General features: G+C 43.2%; 1 protein-coding gene across 1 annotated transcript in view; it reads right to left on the minus strand.

Annotated features, from left to right (window-relative positions):
• DIPK2B (divergent protein kinase domain 2B) overlaps positions 1 to 18,321 on the minus strand; it is a 47,915-nt gene extending 29,594 nt beyond the window's left edge. The window contains exons 1-2 of the mRNA XM_082681730.1: positions 17,993 to 18,321; positions 9,744 to 10,008 (exon numbers count right to left, since the gene is read on the minus strand). Of these exons, the coding sequence (XP_082537856.1) occupies positions 9,744 to 10,008; positions 17,993 to 18,228 (501 nt within the window). The 5' untranslated portion in view covers positions 18,229 to 18,321. The remainder of the gene's footprint in view (positions 1 to 9,743; positions 10,009 to 17,992) is intronic.
• Positions 18,322 to 18,963: the final 642 nt, after the last annotated feature.

Below are 18,963 nucleotides of genomic sequence, written 5' to 3' on the forward strand. Positions count from 1 at the left end.
AAAAAAACGAAAAGAAAGAAAATGGTTATGATTTTGGCTGTGTCTAAACAAGGTGCTGTTAATGGATGCCTTTTTAGTAGAAAAAAGGAAAAGGAGTACCTTCAAGACGGCGGAGGAGTAAGACATGGAGATCACCTTCCTCCCCACAGATACACCAGAAATACATCTACACGTGGAACAACTCCTATAGAACACCTACTGAACGCTGGCAGAAGACCTCAGACCTCCCAAAAGGCAAGATACCCCCCACGTACCTGGGTAGGGCAAAAGAAAAGAGAATAAACAGAGACAAAAGAATAGGGACGGGTCCTGCACCAGTGGGAGGGAGCTGTGAAGGAGGAAAGGTTTCCACACACTAGGAAGCCGCTTCGCGGGCGGAGACTGCGGGTGGTGAAGGGGGGGAGCTTCGGAGCCTCGGGGGAGAGCACAGCAACCGGGGTGCGGAGGGCAAAGCGGAGAGATTCCCGCACAGAGGATCGGTGCCGACCGGCACTCACCAGCCTGAGAGGCTTGTCTGCTCACCCGCTGGGGGCGGGCGGGGCTGGGAGTTGAGGCTCGGGCTTCGGAGGTCTGATCGCAGGGAGAGGACTGAGGTTGGCTGCGTGAACACAGCCTGAAGGGGCCAGTGCACCACGGCTAGCCGGGAGGGAGTCCGGGGAAAAGTCTGGAGCTACTGAAGAGGCAAGAGAACATTGTTTCGGGGTGCGCAAGGAGAGGGGATTCAGAGCACTGCCTAAACGAGCTCCAGTAATGGGCGTGAGTCACGGCTATCAGCTTGGACACCAGAGACGGGCATGAAACGCTAACGCTGCTGCTGCAGCCACCAAGAATCCTGAGTGCAAGCACTGGCCACATCCCCCACCATCCCTAGGAGCCTGTGCAGCCCGCCATTGCCAGGGTCCCATGATCCAGGGACAAATTCCCCGGGAGAGAACACGGTGTGCCTCAGGCTGTTGCAACATCATGCTGGCCTCTGCCACAGCAGGCTCACCCTGCATTCCAATTATAACTACAATACCCCTCCCTCCCCCGCCACCTGAATGAGCAAGAGCCCCCTAATCATCTGCTGCTTTAACCCCGTCCTGTCTGGGCGGGAACAGATGCCTGAGGGCGACCTACACGCAGAGGTGGGGTCAAAACCAAAGCTGAACGCCAGGAGCTGGGCAAACAAAGAAGAGAAAGGGAAACTTCTCCATGCAACCTCAGGAGCAGCATATTAAATTCCCACTATCAACCTGATGTACCCTGCATCTGTGGAATACCTGAATAGACAACGAATCATCCCAAAATTGAGGCTGTGGACTTTGGGAGCAACTGTAGACTTGGGGTTTGCTGTCTATGACTGATTTGTCTCTGATTTTTATATTTATCTTAGTTTAGCGTTTAGCATTTGTTATCATTGGTGGATTTGTTTATTGGTTTGGTTGCTCTCTTCTTTATTATTATTATTTTATATTTAAATAATTTTTTAATTAAAATTTTTAAAATTTATTATTATTATATTTTTTCTTTCTTTTTTTCTCGCTTTTCTTCTGAGCCATGTGGCTGACAAGGTCTTGATACTCCGGCCTCATGTCAGGCATGAGCCTCTGAGGTGAGAGAACCGAGTTCAGGACATTGGACCACCAGAGACCTGCCGGCCCCATGTAATATCAATCGCCAAGAGCTCTCCCAGAGCTCTCCATCTCAACGCTAAGATCCAGCTCCACCCAACAGCCAGTAAGCTCCAGTGCTGGATGCCCCATGCCAAACAACTGGCAAGACAGGAACACAACCCCACCCGTTAGCAGAGAGGCTGCCTAAAATAGTACTAAGTTCACAGACACCCCAAAACACACCACTGGACATGGCCCTGCCCACCAGAAAGACAAGTTTCAGTGCCACCCACCAGAACACAGGCACCAGTCCCCTCCACCAGGAATCCTACACAAGCCACTGAACCAACCTCACCCACTGCGGGCAGACACCAAAAACAATGGGAACTACAAAACTGCAGCCTGCGAAAAGCAGACCCCAAACACAGTAAGTTAAGCAAAATGAGAACACAGAGAAAACACAGCAGATGAAGGAGCAAGGTAAAAACCCACCAGACCAAACAAATGAAGAGGAAATAGGCAGTCTACTTGAAAAAGAATTCAGAGTAATGATAGTAAAGATGATCCAAAATCTTGGGAACAGAATGGAGAAAATACAGGAAACATTTAACAAGGACCTAGAAGAACTAAAGAGCAAACATAGAATGATGAACAACACAATAAATGAAATTTAAAATTCACTAGAACGGATCAATAGCAGAATAACTGAGGCAGAAGAACGGATAAGTGACCTGGAAGATAAAATAGTGGAAATAACTACCACAGAGCAAAATAAAGAAAAAAGAATGAAGAGAATTGAGGACAGTCTCAGAGACCTCTGGGACAATATTAAATGCACCAACATTCAAATTATAGGGGTCCCAGAAGAAGAAGAGAGAAAGAAATGGTCTGAGAAAATATTTGAAGAGATTATAGTTGAAAATTTCCCAAACACGAGAAAGGAAATAGTCAATCAAGTCCAAGAAGCCTAGAGAGTCCCATACAGGATAAATCCAAGGAGAAACATGCCAATACACATATTAATCAAACTATCAAAAATTAAATACAAAGAAAAAATATTAAAAGCAGCAAGGGAAAAACAACAAATAACATACAAGGGAATCTCCTAAGGTTAACAGCTGATCTTTCAGCAGAAACTCTGCAAGCCAGAAGGGACTGGCAGGACATATTTAAAGTGATGAAAGGGAAAAACCTACAACCAAGATTACTCTACAGCAAGGATCTCATTCAGATTCGACGAAGAAATTAAAACCTTTACAGACAAGCAAAAGCTGAGAGAGCTCAGCACCACCAAACCAGCTTTAGCACCACCAAACCAAATGCTAAAGGAACTTCTCTAGTCAGGAAACACAAGAGAAGGAAAAGACGTAGAAAAACAAACCCCAAACAATTAGGAAAATGGTAATAGGAACATACATATTGATAATTAGCTTAAATGTAAATGGATTAAATGCTTCAACCAAAAGACATAGACTGGGTGAACGGATACAAAAACAAGACCTGTATATATGCTGCCTACAAGAGACCTACTTCAGACCTAGGGACACATACAGACTGAAAGGGAGGGGATGGAAAAAGATATTCCATGCAAAATGGAAATCAAAGAAAGCTGAGTAACAGTTCTCATATCACACAGAATAGACGTTAAAATAGACACTATTACAAGAGACAAAGGACACTACATAATGATCAAGGGATCAATCCAAGAAGAAGATATAACAATTGTAAATATTTATGCACCCAACATAGGAGCACCTCAACACATAAAGGCAAATGCTAACAGCCATAAAAGGAGAAATCGACAGTAACAAAATCATAGTAGGAGACTTTAACATCCCACTTTCACCAATGGACAGATCATCCAAAATGAAAATAAATAAGGAAACACAAGCTGTAAATGATACATTAAACAAGATGGACTTAATTGATATTTATAGGACATTCCATCCAAAAACAACAGAATACTCTTTCTTCTCAAGTGCTCATGGAACATTCTTCAGGATAGATCATATCTTGGGTCACAAATCAAGCCTTGGGAAATTTAAGGAAATTGAAATCATATCAAGTATCTTTCCTGACAAGAACGCTATGAGACTAGATATCAATTACAGGAAAAAAATCTGTAAGAAATACAAACACATGAAGGCTAAACATACACTACTTAATAACCACGAGATCACTGAAGCAATCAAAGAGGAAATCAAAAAATACCTAGAAACAAATGACAAAGAAAACACGACGACCCAAAACCTATGGGAAGCTACAAAAGCAGTTCTAAGAGGGAAGTTTATAGCAATACAATCCTACCTCAAGAAACAAGAAACATCTCAAATAAACAACCTAATTTTACACCTAAAGCAATTAGAGAAAGAAGAACAAAAAAACCCAAGGTTAGCAGAAGGAAAGAAATCATAAAGATCAGATCAGAAATAAATGAAAAAGAAATGAAGGAAACAATAGCAAAGATCAATAAAACTAAAAGCTGGTTCTTTGAGAAGATAAACAAAATTGATAAACCATTAGCCAGACTCAGCAAGAAAAAAAGGGAGAAGACTCAAATCGATAGGATTAGAAATGAAAAAGGAGAAGTAACAACAACACTGCAGAAATACAAACGATCATGAGAGACTACTACAAGCAACTATATGCCAATAAAATGGACAACCTGGACGAAATGGACAAATTCTTAGAAAAGCACAACCTTCTGAGACTGAACCAGGAAGAAATAGAAAATATAAACAGAACAATCCCAAGCACTGAAATTGAAACTGTGATTAAAAATCTTCCAACAAACAAAAGCCCAGGACCAGATGGCTCCACAGGTGACTTCTACCAAACATTTAGAGATGAGCTAACACCTATCCTTCTCAAACTCTTCCAGAATATAGCAGAGGGAGGAACACTCCCAAACTCATTCTATGAGGCCAACATCACCCTGATACCAAAACCAGACAAAGATGTCACAAAAAAAGAAAACTACAGGTCAATATCACTGACAAACATAGGTGCAAAAGTCCTCAACAAAATACTAGCAAACAGAATCCAACAGAACATTAAAAGAATCATACACCATGACCAAGTGGGGTTTATCCCAGGAATGCAAGGATTCTTCAATATACGCAAATCAATCAATGTGATACACCATATTAACAAACTGAAGGAGAAAAACCATATGATCATCTCAATAGATGCAGAAAAAGCTTTCAACAAAATTCAACACCCAATTATGATAAAAACCCTGCAGAAAGTAGGCATAGAGGGAACTTACCTTAACATAATAAAGGCCATATATGAGAAACCCACAGCCAACCTCGTTCTCAATGGTGAAAAAAGTGAAACCATTTCCACTAAGATCAGGTACAAGACAAGGTTGCCCACTCTCACCACTATTATTCAACATAGTTTTGGAAGTTTTAGCCACAGCAGTTAGAGAAGAAAAAGAAATAAAAGGAATCTAAATCAGCAAAGAAGAAGTAAAACTGTCACTGTTTGCAGATGACGTGATACTATACATAGAGAATCCTAAAGATGCTACCAGAAAACTACTAGAGCTAATCAGTGAATTTGGTAAAGTAGCAGGATACAAAATTAATGCACAGAAATCTCTTGCATTCCTATACACTAATGATGAAAAATCTAAAATAGAAATTAGGGAAACACTCCCATTTACCATTGCAACAAAAAGAATAAAATATCTAGGAATAAACCTACCTAAGGAGACAAAAGACCTGTATGCAGAAAACTATAAGGCACTTATGAAAGAAATTAAAGGTGATACAAAGATATGGAGAGATATATCATGTTCCTGGATTGGAAGAATCAACATTGTGAAAATGACTATACTACCCAAAGCAATCTACAGATTCAATGCTGTCCCTATCAAGCTACCACTGGCATTTTTCACAGAACTAGAACAAAAAAATTTCACAATTTGTATGGAAACACAAAAGACCCTGAATAGCCAAAGCAATCTTGAGAAAGAAAAACAGAGCTGGGGAATCAGGCTCCCTGACTTCAGCCTATACTACAAAGCTACAGTAATCAAGACAGTATGATACTGGCACAAAAATAGAAATATAGATCAACAGAACAGGATAGAAAACCCAGAGATAAACCCACGCACATATGGTCACGTTATCGTGGATAAAGGAGGCAAGAATACACGATGGAGAAAAGACAGCCTCTTCAATAAGTGGTGCAGGGAAAACTGGACAACTGCATGTAAAACAATGAAATTAGAACACTCCCTAACACCGTATACAAAAATAAACTCAAATGGATTAAAGACCTAAATGTAAGGCCAGACACTATAAAACTCTTAGTGGAAAACATAGGCAGAACACTCTATGACATACATCACAGCAAGACCTTTTTTGACCCACCTCCTAGAGAAATGGAAATAAAAACAAAAATAAACAAATGGGACCTAGTGAAACTTAAAAGTTTTGCACAGCAAGGGAAACCATAAACAGTACGAAAAGACAACCCTCAGAATGGGAGAAAATATTTGCAAATGAAGCAACTGACAAAGGATTAACCTCCAAATATACAAGTAGGTCATACAGCTCAATATCAAAAAAACAAACAACCCAATTGAAAAATGGGCAGAAGACCTAAACAAACATTTCTCCAAAGAAAATATACAGATTGCCAACAAACACATGAAGGGATGCTCAACATCACTAATAATTAGAGAAATGCAAATCAAAACCACAATGTGGTATCACCTTACACCAGTCAGAATGGTCATCATCAAAAAATCTACAAACAGTAAATGTTGGAGAGGGTGTGGAGAAAGGGGGACCCTCTTGCACTGTTGGTGGGAATATAAATTGGTACAGCCACTATGGAGAACAGTATGGAGGTTCCTTAAAAATCTAAAAATAGAACTACCATTTGACCCAGCAATCCCACTACTGGGCATATACCCTGAGAAAACCATAATTCAAAGAGTCATGTACCACAATGTTCATTGCAGCTCTATTTACAATCGCCAGGACATGGAAGCAACCTAAGTGTCCATCGACAGATGAAAGGATAAAGAAGATGTGGCACATATATACAATGGAATATTACTCAGCCATAAAAAGAAACGAAATTGAGTTATTTGTAGTGAGGTGGATGAACCTAGAGACTGTCATACAGAGTGAAGTAAGTCAGAAAGAGGAAAACAAATACCATATGCTAACACATATATATGGAATCTAAAAAAAGAAAAAGGTTTTGAAGAATCTAGGGGCAGGACAGGATTAAAGAGGTAGACATAGAGAATGGACTTGAGGATACGGGGAGGGGGACGGGTAAGCCGGGACAAAGTGAGAGAGTGGCGTGGGCATATATACGCTACCAAATGTAAAATAGATAGCTAGTGGGAAGCAACTGCATAGCACAGGGAGATCAGCTCGGTGCTTTGTGACCACCTAGAAGGGTGGGATAGGAAGGGTGGGAGGGAGACGCAAGTGGGAGGGGATATGGGGATATATGTATACATATAGCAGATTCACTTTGTTATACAGCAGAAACTAACACAACATTGTAAAGCAATTATACTCTAATAAAGATGTTAAAAAAAGAAAAGGAAAGAAAGAAAGCTTGTTTAGCTGTATGTTAATGCACGATGACAAAATTGGTAGAGCAAGTTTTAGCACAAGAAATTGAAGAAAGGGACCCACTTATTACAACAACACTGCCATACGTATCTATGGTGATGGACTTTTTCTAAAACATCTTCATATCTATAAGCTCACTAGTGTGAATGAATCTGGTAAAGCAGGCACTATTTGCTGCCTTTTGAGAAACAGGGAATCAAGGCACCCAGCACAGTGTCTGGTGATAGTAGGCATGCAATTAGGATTTCTTAACTAAGTGAAGTAGAGTCATGTGAAATCAAAGAATGTCAGAACTGGGAGGGCCTTTGAGATGATCCAGACACCTCCCCCCAGCACAGTTTTGGAGGACGAATGTCAGGGCAGAGTGGGGAAGTCCTAGACTTAAATGCAATGTCAACTGGTCAGTGAGTGAAGGATCCAAGTCAATAGTCTGTCCTTTGTCCCCATATAGGCTGTTATCATAACATCCACTACAGCACTTTGTGGTGGTTTGTGTTCTTGTCTGTCCTCACCATTGGGCCACATGATCCTGGGGGGCAGAGCTTGTGTCTGATTCATCTTTGTCACATGGATGAACAGGAACCAGAAGCTCTCTGCTCTTCCTGGGTCTCTGAGCTCCTTCATGTTCTGCCACAGCTGTTAGTGGCAGAGTCAGGACTCAACCACAGTTTCCAGACCCCAGGGATCCTTTGCCCCTACCACAATGTCTATACTCATCAAGGTAGATGGCATTAAATGTACTGGGCAGGTTGCTTTGGACTTCCTAGGCCTCCTGGGATAATCCCCACTGTATTATGGAAGTGTCTAGAAAATGAAGGAAAGAGGGAGTCTTCCTTAGTTCAAAGCCCAAGGCCAGTTTAGCCACTTTCTGTGGAATCTCAAGTGTATCTTGTGCACCAGGATGTTCTGTCCTTTGGTACATTTGCTAGGTCCCAGGTGGAGGTATCCAGGGCCGGTGCCTTGGGGGAAATGTGCCTGTCAGCGTGGGACCAGACAGCAATGGGGGCAGGAAGAAGTGATGGGATTTTCAAGGGGTTCTGAAACAAACCCTTGTATATCTTGTTTTGCTCTTCCTGGGGCCTTCTATTTGCTCCTGAGCACGTATTTGAGGCAAAGCAGAGGAGGTCTCATATTAGTCCTTCCCATGCCTCAGTGTTAGCTGTGGTCAGCCTGAGAATGGCAGATGGTGGGTACCCAGGCCAGTGCATGGAGGCTCTGTCTGCAGAAAGAGAGGCACAGGGGCATTGCACCTAGGGTGTGTACCATGGTGTGGGCTTTGATATCTGTCCTCTGTCTTCTGGTTCTGCCCAGTGTTGAGAAACTCCCATAAGGTTCTTCCCACCTGAGCCTCCACTTCCAGTTTCCCACACCAACTCCAAGACCCTTAGGTTGGGTCCTGCCACCACCTCCCCAACCTGGCCATAGTTTGACTTCCTCTGGCTTATTTTCTCCCCACTCCATGCCAGTGAGATTCATAAAGTGCAGAGTACAAAAGGACCACATTGGAAAGCTCAATATCAGATGATGGCCATGTCACCAGCAGCTCGATGCCTCTTGATTTCAAGGCAGTTTCCACACGACTTTAGAGTAAAGCCAAATGGTCTTGCCACGTGGTCGAGATATGCAGGGACCAGTGATTCTGCTTTGTTCTGGGTTGCTCATCTCAAAGAGACCAAAAGGAAGGTCTGTTAGTGCTCAGAAGTTACCCAGGCAGCCTTATGTGCCCATATGAAGGGGCTAATGGCCTGGAGAGTCCAAGAAACAGACTTGGCATGCCCCTGAGGGATGCTAAATCCTCCAGCCTCATCATGACAGGGAGACTGAGGTGAGCCTCTCCTCTCTCATCTTTGCTGAAGGTGAGCGGCTCCTCAATCCTTTGAGGCAGCATCTTCTGCCCCAAGGGGCCAGCTGGATGTGTGTGGAGTTACATGACTGTGCTGGTCCGGATGAAAAACACGATACCAGTGGCGATAGTGCAGGAGGGGACAAATGCAGGATAAGATGGCACTGGCAACGTGCTGCAGTTCTGAAGGCAGCCTACTCGTGGGAGTGGGTAGGAGCTCTCAGATGGGAGGAGGGAGCTGTGTTATCAGAGTCTGCTTTTGCAGTGACTCAGGTTTGGTTCTTCTTCATGGTGGGAGATCAAAGAGGAAGCTGATTTTCAAAGTGGGGTCTCTGGATCATGAAACGGGATGCATATGGGAGCTTCTAAGAACGGTCACCGTTTAGGGGTTGGCAAACATTGTGGTGGGGTGGGGGGAAGGCTGGTGAGGGTCATCCGTCCTTCAGACCAGAGGTGGGAGCTGGGAACTGTTTTCCAAAGAGTCGCTGAGAGTCATATCAGAGAGAATGGAGAATGACAATGGGAAGGGTCCCTATAACTAAACCTGTTTAGTTCCTGTCTTGTCACAAGCCATGCTGTTACATGACATTGTTTTGTCCCACTTTAGACAGACTACAGTTCCTTTTGCCCAGACTGAGATGTGAGCTGGGAACGGATTCTGCACCCTCTCCCCACCCCCAGGGCCAGTACTCTCACCTGCACCAGGTCCGGTGTGAGGCGCTTGGCCTGCAGCCATTTCTGGAACCTCCCTGTTTTCCGCAGAACGCGCTCAATGCTGCAGGTCTTTGGGGCAGCTGCGGAGGCACAGATTCTCCTGTCCGAGATCTCGTTTTGGTGTTTGCTGACCAGCCTTGAGATCTCCACGGGGCGCCAGGTTTTGAAATCATCCGAGTAATTTACAGGGTAAGAAGGCAAGTCGTCGGGAATCAGTCCAAGGCGTGAGGCCAGCCAGTTGTCAAACCTGGAAGAATAGCCCTTTGGGGATCAGCCTGGGAGCTGGAGAGAGGGAGCAGGGACTAAGCAGGGACGAGCCACACTGCCAGAGCCAGCAGAGCCCGGGGACAGGGAGATGGGGGAGAACATCTGCTCTGATCCATTTCTTCTCCTTAGACTGGGAAGCTCCAAGCTCTCCTGTGAGAGGACTATTTGTGTTTCCTCAAACTTAGGGAAGTGTATATGTGATGTCAGAAAAGGTGAGGGATCTGCATACCGAAACCAAACTTTTATCTTTTTCATCCAAATGGCACAGAAGGGCTAGCCATGGCTTTCTGAACTTCTACTCCACATGAAGGCAGCAGCTTTACATATGCTGGTACCTTTGATTCTCCTAATAACCCATCCCCACTTTACAGATGTGGAAACTGAGGCTTGCGGAGCTTAAGTGCCTTGCAAGTTCAGATAATATGTTGCTAAGCAGGGATGCAAACTCAGGGCTGCCTGTTAGAAAAACCCATGATCTTCCTGCTTCGCTGCACTGGTTCTAGCAAAGGCCCACTCTGTGAACAACGGCTGGGTCTTGAAACCACAGTTCGTGAAGAGGCTTCTGGTCCTGAACTGGGGAGGGCACTGCCTCTTCATATCCAACCCCAAAAAGCCCCATCAATTTTGCTTTCAGTCCACAGATAAGTTATCAGTACCAACCAAGTGTCAGGGAACAGTGGCTGCTAAAGGGTCACCAAATTCAAAGCTATGTGGGATCCAGGAGGTGTGATTCCACACAATGGAATCCTCCCCAGGGGAGAGGCACTGGCCTATTACCATTTGCTGATTTTCTAGGCACCACCTTGACCCTTTTCTCCAGTCATTCCTCCATCTGTGTGCCGACAGTTCCGTCAGGGAAGAATGTTCAATCTCCTTCTGATTAATGTATGAAAAAGTACTAAGAAAATGTGTCTCTTCATTATTATTAATAATTGAGGGTTATACTGCAAATGAAAATTAGGCTTATATGTTATACATTTAATTTATTTTTTTAATTTATTTTATTGTAGTATAGTTGGTTTACAATGTTGTGTTAATTTCTGTTGTACAGCAAAGTGATTCAGTTATACGTGTATATACATTCTTTTCCATATTCTTTTCTATTATGGTTCATCACAGGGTATTGAATATAGTTCCCTGTGCTATACAGTAGGACCTTGTTGCTTTTAATTTAATTTCAATAAGAATCTTTAAATTCTTATTATTGGGCATTACTGGGCGACCTCATGATAATGAATTTTGGAGGAACTAGCTCCAAACCCTACATTGTATTGTTTTCTCACTTATATGATACAGTTACCCTCTTAGGGTAACTAAGACTCTTAGACTGAAAGCTTTTCAAAGAAGGTGCTCTAAGAAACTGTCAGTAAGTACCTTCTGCAATGCAGGACCATTCAAACTGCAGTGGAAGTAGGCACAAAGAATTCCATTCAAGGACATTGCCACAGATCTGTTTAGAAAGACCAGACACCGAAAACTTGCAAGGAATCAACTCTATTGGAATTTTTAGGACAACCATGGGAAATGATCCTCCCCACTGGGAGAATAAGGAAGGGCCTAGGCCTCCGAGGCAGGCCTGTTTCCTGTAGCTACTCTTGTTCATGGGGGTTCAAACCACCCCTCCCCAAGGGCCTGTGACTAAGGATTTACAACTAGGTGGCTCTCTTTGATAACAATAACAGCGATACACATTATGAATCACTTTAGCAGTCACTTTGCTGAACTCTGTATGTGCATTAAGTCAGTTAAACCTTTCAACAAACCTATGAGGTCAGCACTGCTATTACCATGCAGATGAGGAAACTGAGGCACAGAGAAGTTCAGTGATTTGCTACAAGTCACACAGCCAGGAACTGGAGGAAGTAACCTTCAGGGCTCCAGAGCTTGTACTCTAAACCACTTTGCTGCTACTTAGTCCTCTATCATCTATTTTATGAATTTGTGCTTGGTAACAGACGGGTAACATTATTAGGAGTTATAGCTAGCAGGGTCCTTAAAGATGATTTTGTCCCTGTCCCCCTTCCATTTTATATATATATATATGTGTGTGTATATATATATATATATTTAATTCTTTTCCAGATTCTTTTTCCTTATAGGTTATTAGTTCTCTGCGCTATACAGTAGGTCTTTGTTGGTTATCTATTTTTTTAAACATCTTTATTGGAGTATAATTGCTTTGCAATGGTGTGTTAGTTTCTGCTGTATAACAAAGTGAATCAGCTATACATATGTTCCCATATCTCTTCCCTCTTGCGTCTCCCTCCCTCCCACCCTCCCTATCCCACCCCTCTAGGTGGTCACAAGGCACCGAGCTGATCTCCCTGTGCTATGCGGCTGCTTCCCACTAGCTATCTATTTTACACTTGGTAGTGTATATATGTCCATGCCACTCTCTCACTTTGTCCATTATATTTTGAGGATGAGAAAATTGAAGATGACTTGTCTGAATAATCATAGAAAATTAGTGGCAGGGGAGGACAGATCTCAGGGGTCTCTGTCTCCCAGTTTGTGGGGATGGCATGGAGACGGATGCCCTACCCTGTGGGATAACCTCATTGTCCTCTTTTTCTGTCCCCACCTTCTCAGGAGGCTCTACTGAAAGGACAGCACTGACTTGGCAGGTGACTGTAGTGGATCCCGGTGCATGTCCAGCCATGGCTTGAGGTGTCCCATGAGGACCAATTGAGGACAAATAAACAGGTTTACAGGCCACACTTCTCCCCCTTTCCAAATGGTAATAACTTTAGGATGCTGAATGGGAAACAAATGAATATTCTTACAACTTTGATTACCTACTTTATTAAACTGAAGAATGTCAGTGAGAAAATGGGCCCTGCTGTTTATTCACTAAAATGTTAATATCCTAGAATTTGGAAAACCACAAAATAGAGGCAGAGTTCTAATCTTCCTTCTGAACTGACATCATGGGCATGTTTGTAGTGAGCCTGGCTGAGTTCCTCACTGGGTTAAAAGATGGACAAGCAAGACCATAGTTTCCCAGAGCTGGAAGGAAGAATAAATGTCATGTGGTCCCATCCCTGCAAGCTCCTCAACATGGAGAGCAGGCTGGGGGTGTAGGGGAGAGTGACAACATTGGAACGAGAATGTATATTTCTTGTGTTTGCATCCAGTTAAACACTAAGTTTGTAGCCACGCCTCCCTAAATATTTCGTGCCTCTCTTCCCTCTCCTCTACCCCTCAGGACACTTAAAATATCCAGCATCTTTCCAAAGCTCTCAGGATACAGTTCATACTTCACAAGGCTCTTCCTAAGCCCATCTCCTGCTGCTCCCCTCACAAGCTTGCGTTGGTCTCACCAAACCACTGACCATCCTTGGCTAAGCTATACTGTTTTGGGCCTCTGAGCCTCCACTCATCTTGTTATATGCTGATCCCTTTATCTGAGACACTTTCTCTTTCCTCCCTGGATAATCCCTACCGGACCCATTAAACCCCAGACAGGTATCATCTCTTCTGATTCTCACTCCCTCATCCCCCCAGTCTGAGATAGGTTCCCTCCCACATGCTCCCATGACATCCTGTGTAGGACATTGTGTATAGTCCTCATACTCTGCTTTAATCATTGGTTCATGTCTCTGTCTTCCTTCAGGGCCAGGACTGGGCCTCCTTCAACTTTGTAACTAAGTGCCTAGCAGAGTGCTTGGTTCCAAGTTAGTACCCAATGATTTTAGTTGGATGGATGGATGGTTGGATGGGTATTTGAATGAACAGATGGTTAAGTGAGTAGAGGAATACATGGAGGGATGGATGAATGGGATGCACAGAGAGAAGGTTGGGTGGAAGAATGCCTAGAGGGGTGCTTGGATGAATGGGTGAATGGATGGATGGATGGGTGCATGTATGGAGGATTGAATGTGTAGATGGATATTTTTGCCTTAAGCTCTGGGGCCCCGAAGCTCTCAAGATCTCTGAATTCATTTGAGGAAGTGAGTTAAAGCAGTAATTACTATCACCTTCTGAGGTGAAGGAGAAAGACAAGGGCAAGGGAGAAGGGAAGGCAAAATAAAGCTTAATGATTTACTTATTTTGCTGTGAGTCCTCCACCACTCAGAAGTATTTAAACATTCTTGAAGACTTTGGGAATGGGGGGTGAGGATGTAAGGCCATTTGGGTACAGTAAGGAAGGCAAGGTAAGACGTCCATCCTTGTAAGAGCCGAGGAATCCTTAGGAGTGATTCTGATCAGAAATACTGCCATTAAGTACCCCATACCCCACACTTTCACCTTACCTGTTACTCGCACGTATGCAAATACTGATCAATCAGATCCTGGTAGAACTTGCCAGTTGGGGTGGTCACTTAGAATTTTATATATAAGGATATATTCAGTAGGAAGAATATGTAAATCAGGTTGACTCATTTTTCTAGCTTCTCTTAACTTTTTCATTCATGATTTGAAAGTCAACATGTAATGCATGGAAAACTGGTACTGAAAACATTCTAATGGTCAAAGATCATTGGTTGTGTATGGGAAGCATCAGATTCATGATTACCATTCTTGCCAAAGAAAAGATAGGGAAAGAAGGAAAGGTGACATCCTTCCACCAGTCATGTGTCTTCAGCCTACCCAGCCAGCCCGGGGAGCTCACCCTCTGTTTGTTGCTGAACAACAAGCATTGTTCAATCCTTATTGAGGACCAGGACTGGAGTTCTAATGCTTGCCTGGCTATAGCATTTCAGCCTAACATCTGAAAGTTTTGGATGGGCTTTCTCCTAAGGTAACATTATGACCAGTTTTAAAAGTGGAGAAATGTTTGGAGATGAACAAAAACGATGAGCAAACACACCATTGGAAAGAGAGGCAAAGGATGTGAACTTGTAGACAATTTAGCAAAGAAGAAATACAAACGGGCAAGAAGCCTGCAAAAAGGGCTCAACTGAGAAGAAATCCATAATAAAAATAATAGTAATAGTAAACACTTCTGAGTGTGCAAAAAGTAAACTCTATAGGTAGAAGTCTCCATTTGGAGATATATATATATATATCTCATAATCCTAAAAATTCACTGTATTTTTTGACCCAGAAATTTCACCTTTAGGAATTTGTTACAGGAATTAATCACTGATGTGCATAAAAGTCTAGCCACAGGGATCTTCAACATAGCACTGTTTATAATAATGAAAAGTGAAAAAAAAAAACCCTTGTTACCCCACAATAGTTGATTAGTTAAATAAATTATGGTTGTTTGATGCAATCGAATACCATGAAACCACTAAAAATCAAATTGTGGAGAAGAATAGTTAATGTGGAAAGGTGTTCCGATACATGGTTAAATAAAAGTTTCCAAAAGAGTATGCATAATATGATCACATTTTTGTTGAAAAAATTTTAATCCATACTTAGAAAAAAGGTGGTAAGGATCATATACCAAAATGTTAACTAAACATTTTGAGGAATTGTCTGTGATTTTTATTTTATGCTTTCTTTAATCAATATTTCCTGAAAATTCTAAAATAAAGAGATATCACTTTTAAAATAAGGAAAATACTATTTACAATGTAGAGAAAAGGCTATAACAAGTCCACGTTCCCAGAGCCACTTACTACCTCTCGCTGCTTCCTTGCGCTGAGGATGTGATTTCTCAACGTGAAGCATTCCAAACCTCAACCTGCCCCGCCTGGTGTTTCCCTGCTTGGATCTGCACACTTCCCCTTCAGGCGGGCGCACGTGGAAAATGAATTCTGAGGGAGCTGAAGTAATATCCTGAACTCAACTGGAACACAAACCTGTTTGGGGAAATGCTTCCTGAATATGGTCATTACCTGACTGATGAGAAAAACCTCATTTCTTTCCACTTGAAGAGCCGACTGTAATATACATACACTCTTGTTTACTTATCTGGAGGAGGATATGAATCTGGAGCTCTTCCTCAGTTGAATCCCTTAATTTCCCTCCCTCTTATCTTAAAATATGTCCATATTCTTACTGCCTTCTTTCTCCAAGGAATCAGTGCCACTTCCCCTGTGTTTTTGGTCCTCTCCATCCCATTTCTTAGGTGGGAAATCTTGAGTTCATTTCCAACATCTTCATTTCCTGTCACATCGAGTTGATCAACAAAATGATTCTCTAGCTGAACTGACTTGCATCCTTCCTGCCCTGCTTTGTTCCCAATGATCTTTCTCTTGGACTAGGAGAACTGGTCTGACAGCCCCTGCCAGCATCACCAGGCTGTTCTGCACACTGCTTTCCAGAAGATCTTTCCAAAATACAGGCCTCATCTTGTCCCCACCCTACTTAACATCCTCACCATTGCCTGCAGTACAGCTTCCTCAGTTGGAGGTCTTTCAACTTTTTAACATTCAAAATGCCTTAAAACATGGTCTAATAGGACATGTACACACTACTATATATAAAATAGATAACTAATAAGGACCTATTGTATAGCACAGGGAACTCAATACTCTGTAATGACCTATATGGGAAAAGAATCTAAAAAAGAGTGGATATATGTATATGTATAACTGATTCACTTTGCTGTACACCTGAAACTAACACAACATTGTAAATCAACTATACTCCAATAAAAATTTTTTAAAAATGGCCTAATAGGAAAAGTTCACATCCACTCCCTATAACATCTACCATCTCACAAAAGAAGTTCTTTTTGTTGGTATTTTCTATTTGTTATTTCTGTTTAGTAACTTAGTAGAATACTCAAATATGTCTTTGGTTAATACAGATTGGAAATAAAATTATCGTAAATGAATGCCTTCTGCTTAGTCATCAAATCTTACAAGCCAGAGGCAGGGCCTTGGGGGAAGGCACAAGAGAAGAGACCTATTACAAAGGGTCTATTGAAAAGGCTGGAGACCACTGGCTCACAGGTTAAGTCCCAAATCCTTGGTATGGCATTCAAGGCCCCTGGCCCCATCTGACCCTTCCAACCTCCTCCTGCTGCCATGCCTCCACATGTGCCCCATGCTCCAGCCACTAAGACTTCTCACCTCTTCCCACACCGCTGGGCCTTTGCTCAAGCTGATCCTTCTAACTTAAGCCCCTCTTCTCCCACTAAATTTCAGCTCATCCTTCAAGGTCTTGCTCAGAACACCTTCCCCTGGAGAAGCCTTTCTCCAGTCCCCATTTGGAATTAATATCCTCTCCCTGGACCTCCCCGAGGTCCTTTACACTTCACTTCTGGCCTGCATCAGATCAAGCCTTATTGTTATTTGTAACACCGTTCCCCTTCCCTGATATCCCGGAGGGCAATGACCAGAGTTATAGCAATGCCATTACAGCACGTGCTGGGTCTTGGCCATAGTAAAGGCCAAGTAAACGCCAACACATTGACTGTGTGTTGGCAGGCCTGAATTCCAGAGTGTGGTACTATTCTTTGGTGAGAGTCAGGTGCATTGAGATTTACTAAACTTAGATTTTCCTCTGATCAAGGCAACATCTCACAGCAGAAAACTTGTTCAGAAACTTTGGAGCAAACTGCCTCGGTTTGAATTCCAGATCTGCCACTTATGAGGTGGTGACCTTGGGCAAGTCACTGAACCTTGCTAGGTCTCAGTTCACTATCTGAATCATGAGTGCAAAACACTAACTGCCAGGATTGTTGTGAGGAGAAAATAAAAACAGCTTTAAATTTTCTGTCACATAGTAAGCTGTCTATAAATTTTATTTCCTTCCCACTATGAGAAATGAACTTGGTAAACTCAATAGTCCCAGGCTACGCCATTCATAGAAAACTTTAAAACTTTAAGCTCCCATTTCCAAAGGAAACTTTGGATTTAGCATTTAGAACTGGAATTTGGCTTCACACCTTACCCCCTTCCCATCCCAACTTTAACTCATTCCCACTATGATTAAATGGCTTTGCTTCAGCTCCCACCCATAAATTCATAAATTACATCCTGACTTGATTTCAAGAAACTCCTGGACATCATCACATGAAGGGAACAGAATTTTGCCCCTCAGAGTTATCTGATTGAGATTCTGACCTTATTTCTTCTTTAAAGAACTTCTTGCAAATAGATGTCCCGATGCAGGCATTACATTTATCAAGACCGAGGAAAGTCCTTCCAAAATTGTAGCTGGTTCTGACTCGGGGCACCAGAGTAGGAGAGGGAGAAGCCGGCGAGGAGACAGAGTAGCTCAGGCCTGAGACCCACAGCAGCAGGGCTGGCCAGCCCGGGTGGAGGGCTGCAGCTTCAGGTCCCAGCCGCGGCTCCATCATGGGCTCGGGACTCCAGCTGCAGCCCTTGGCTGCCCACTTAGGGCTGTGCAGAGGCAGGTCTTGGCAAAAGAGAGAGGGCTGGCTTCAGGGCGCTGACCCCATCCCAGCTTCCCAGGTTTCTGTTTGAGGATGCTAAGGAGCTTGGGGCTAACGAGGCTGGGGAGGAGGTGAGGAAGTCCATGGAGGATGCTGATAACACCGTTTCCAGAGTTACTCTTCCTCTGCCCTGGGGCGGCTGCTGCAGCCTGGGGAGGGGCTGACTAGCAGATTTCGGAAAGGACAATGGCCAGGGCCTCCCTGTGCAGTCTTTTTGACAAACACAGGATATCCTGGCTGGGCAGGAAAGGTCCATGCAGGATGTATGTCCGACCTGGTTTCCACCTGGGAGTGTCAAAGGATCTTGAAGGTCTCCGCCCTCCACTGTTTTAATTCTGGGTGTATCTGTCCCTATGGATCACACACACACACACACACACACAAACACACGCACACCAGCCCCTCCCCGACCCCCTGCGGTAGATAATTTGGCCTGTCCCTTAACCAGCCATATTTGGCTGTGAAATAACTAGAAGTCATTTTACCGGCCATTAAAGGACACATTTGATACTGATTTGAAAGGTGAAGCCTTTTTACTCCTTAGGGAACAGACAAATGCAATCTGAGAAGAAAGGAGGGGAAAGGACCCGGTGGCCTCTGGCATGATAAGGGGAGGACCAGAAAGATCCTTCTGCCTGC

The sequence above is a fragment of the Grampus griseus genome (assembly GCF_964374135.1).
Source record: "Grampus griseus genome assembly, chromosome: X".
Taxonomy (NCBI): Eukaryota; Metazoa; Chordata; class Mammalia; order Artiodactyla; family Delphinidae; genus Grampus; species Grampus griseus.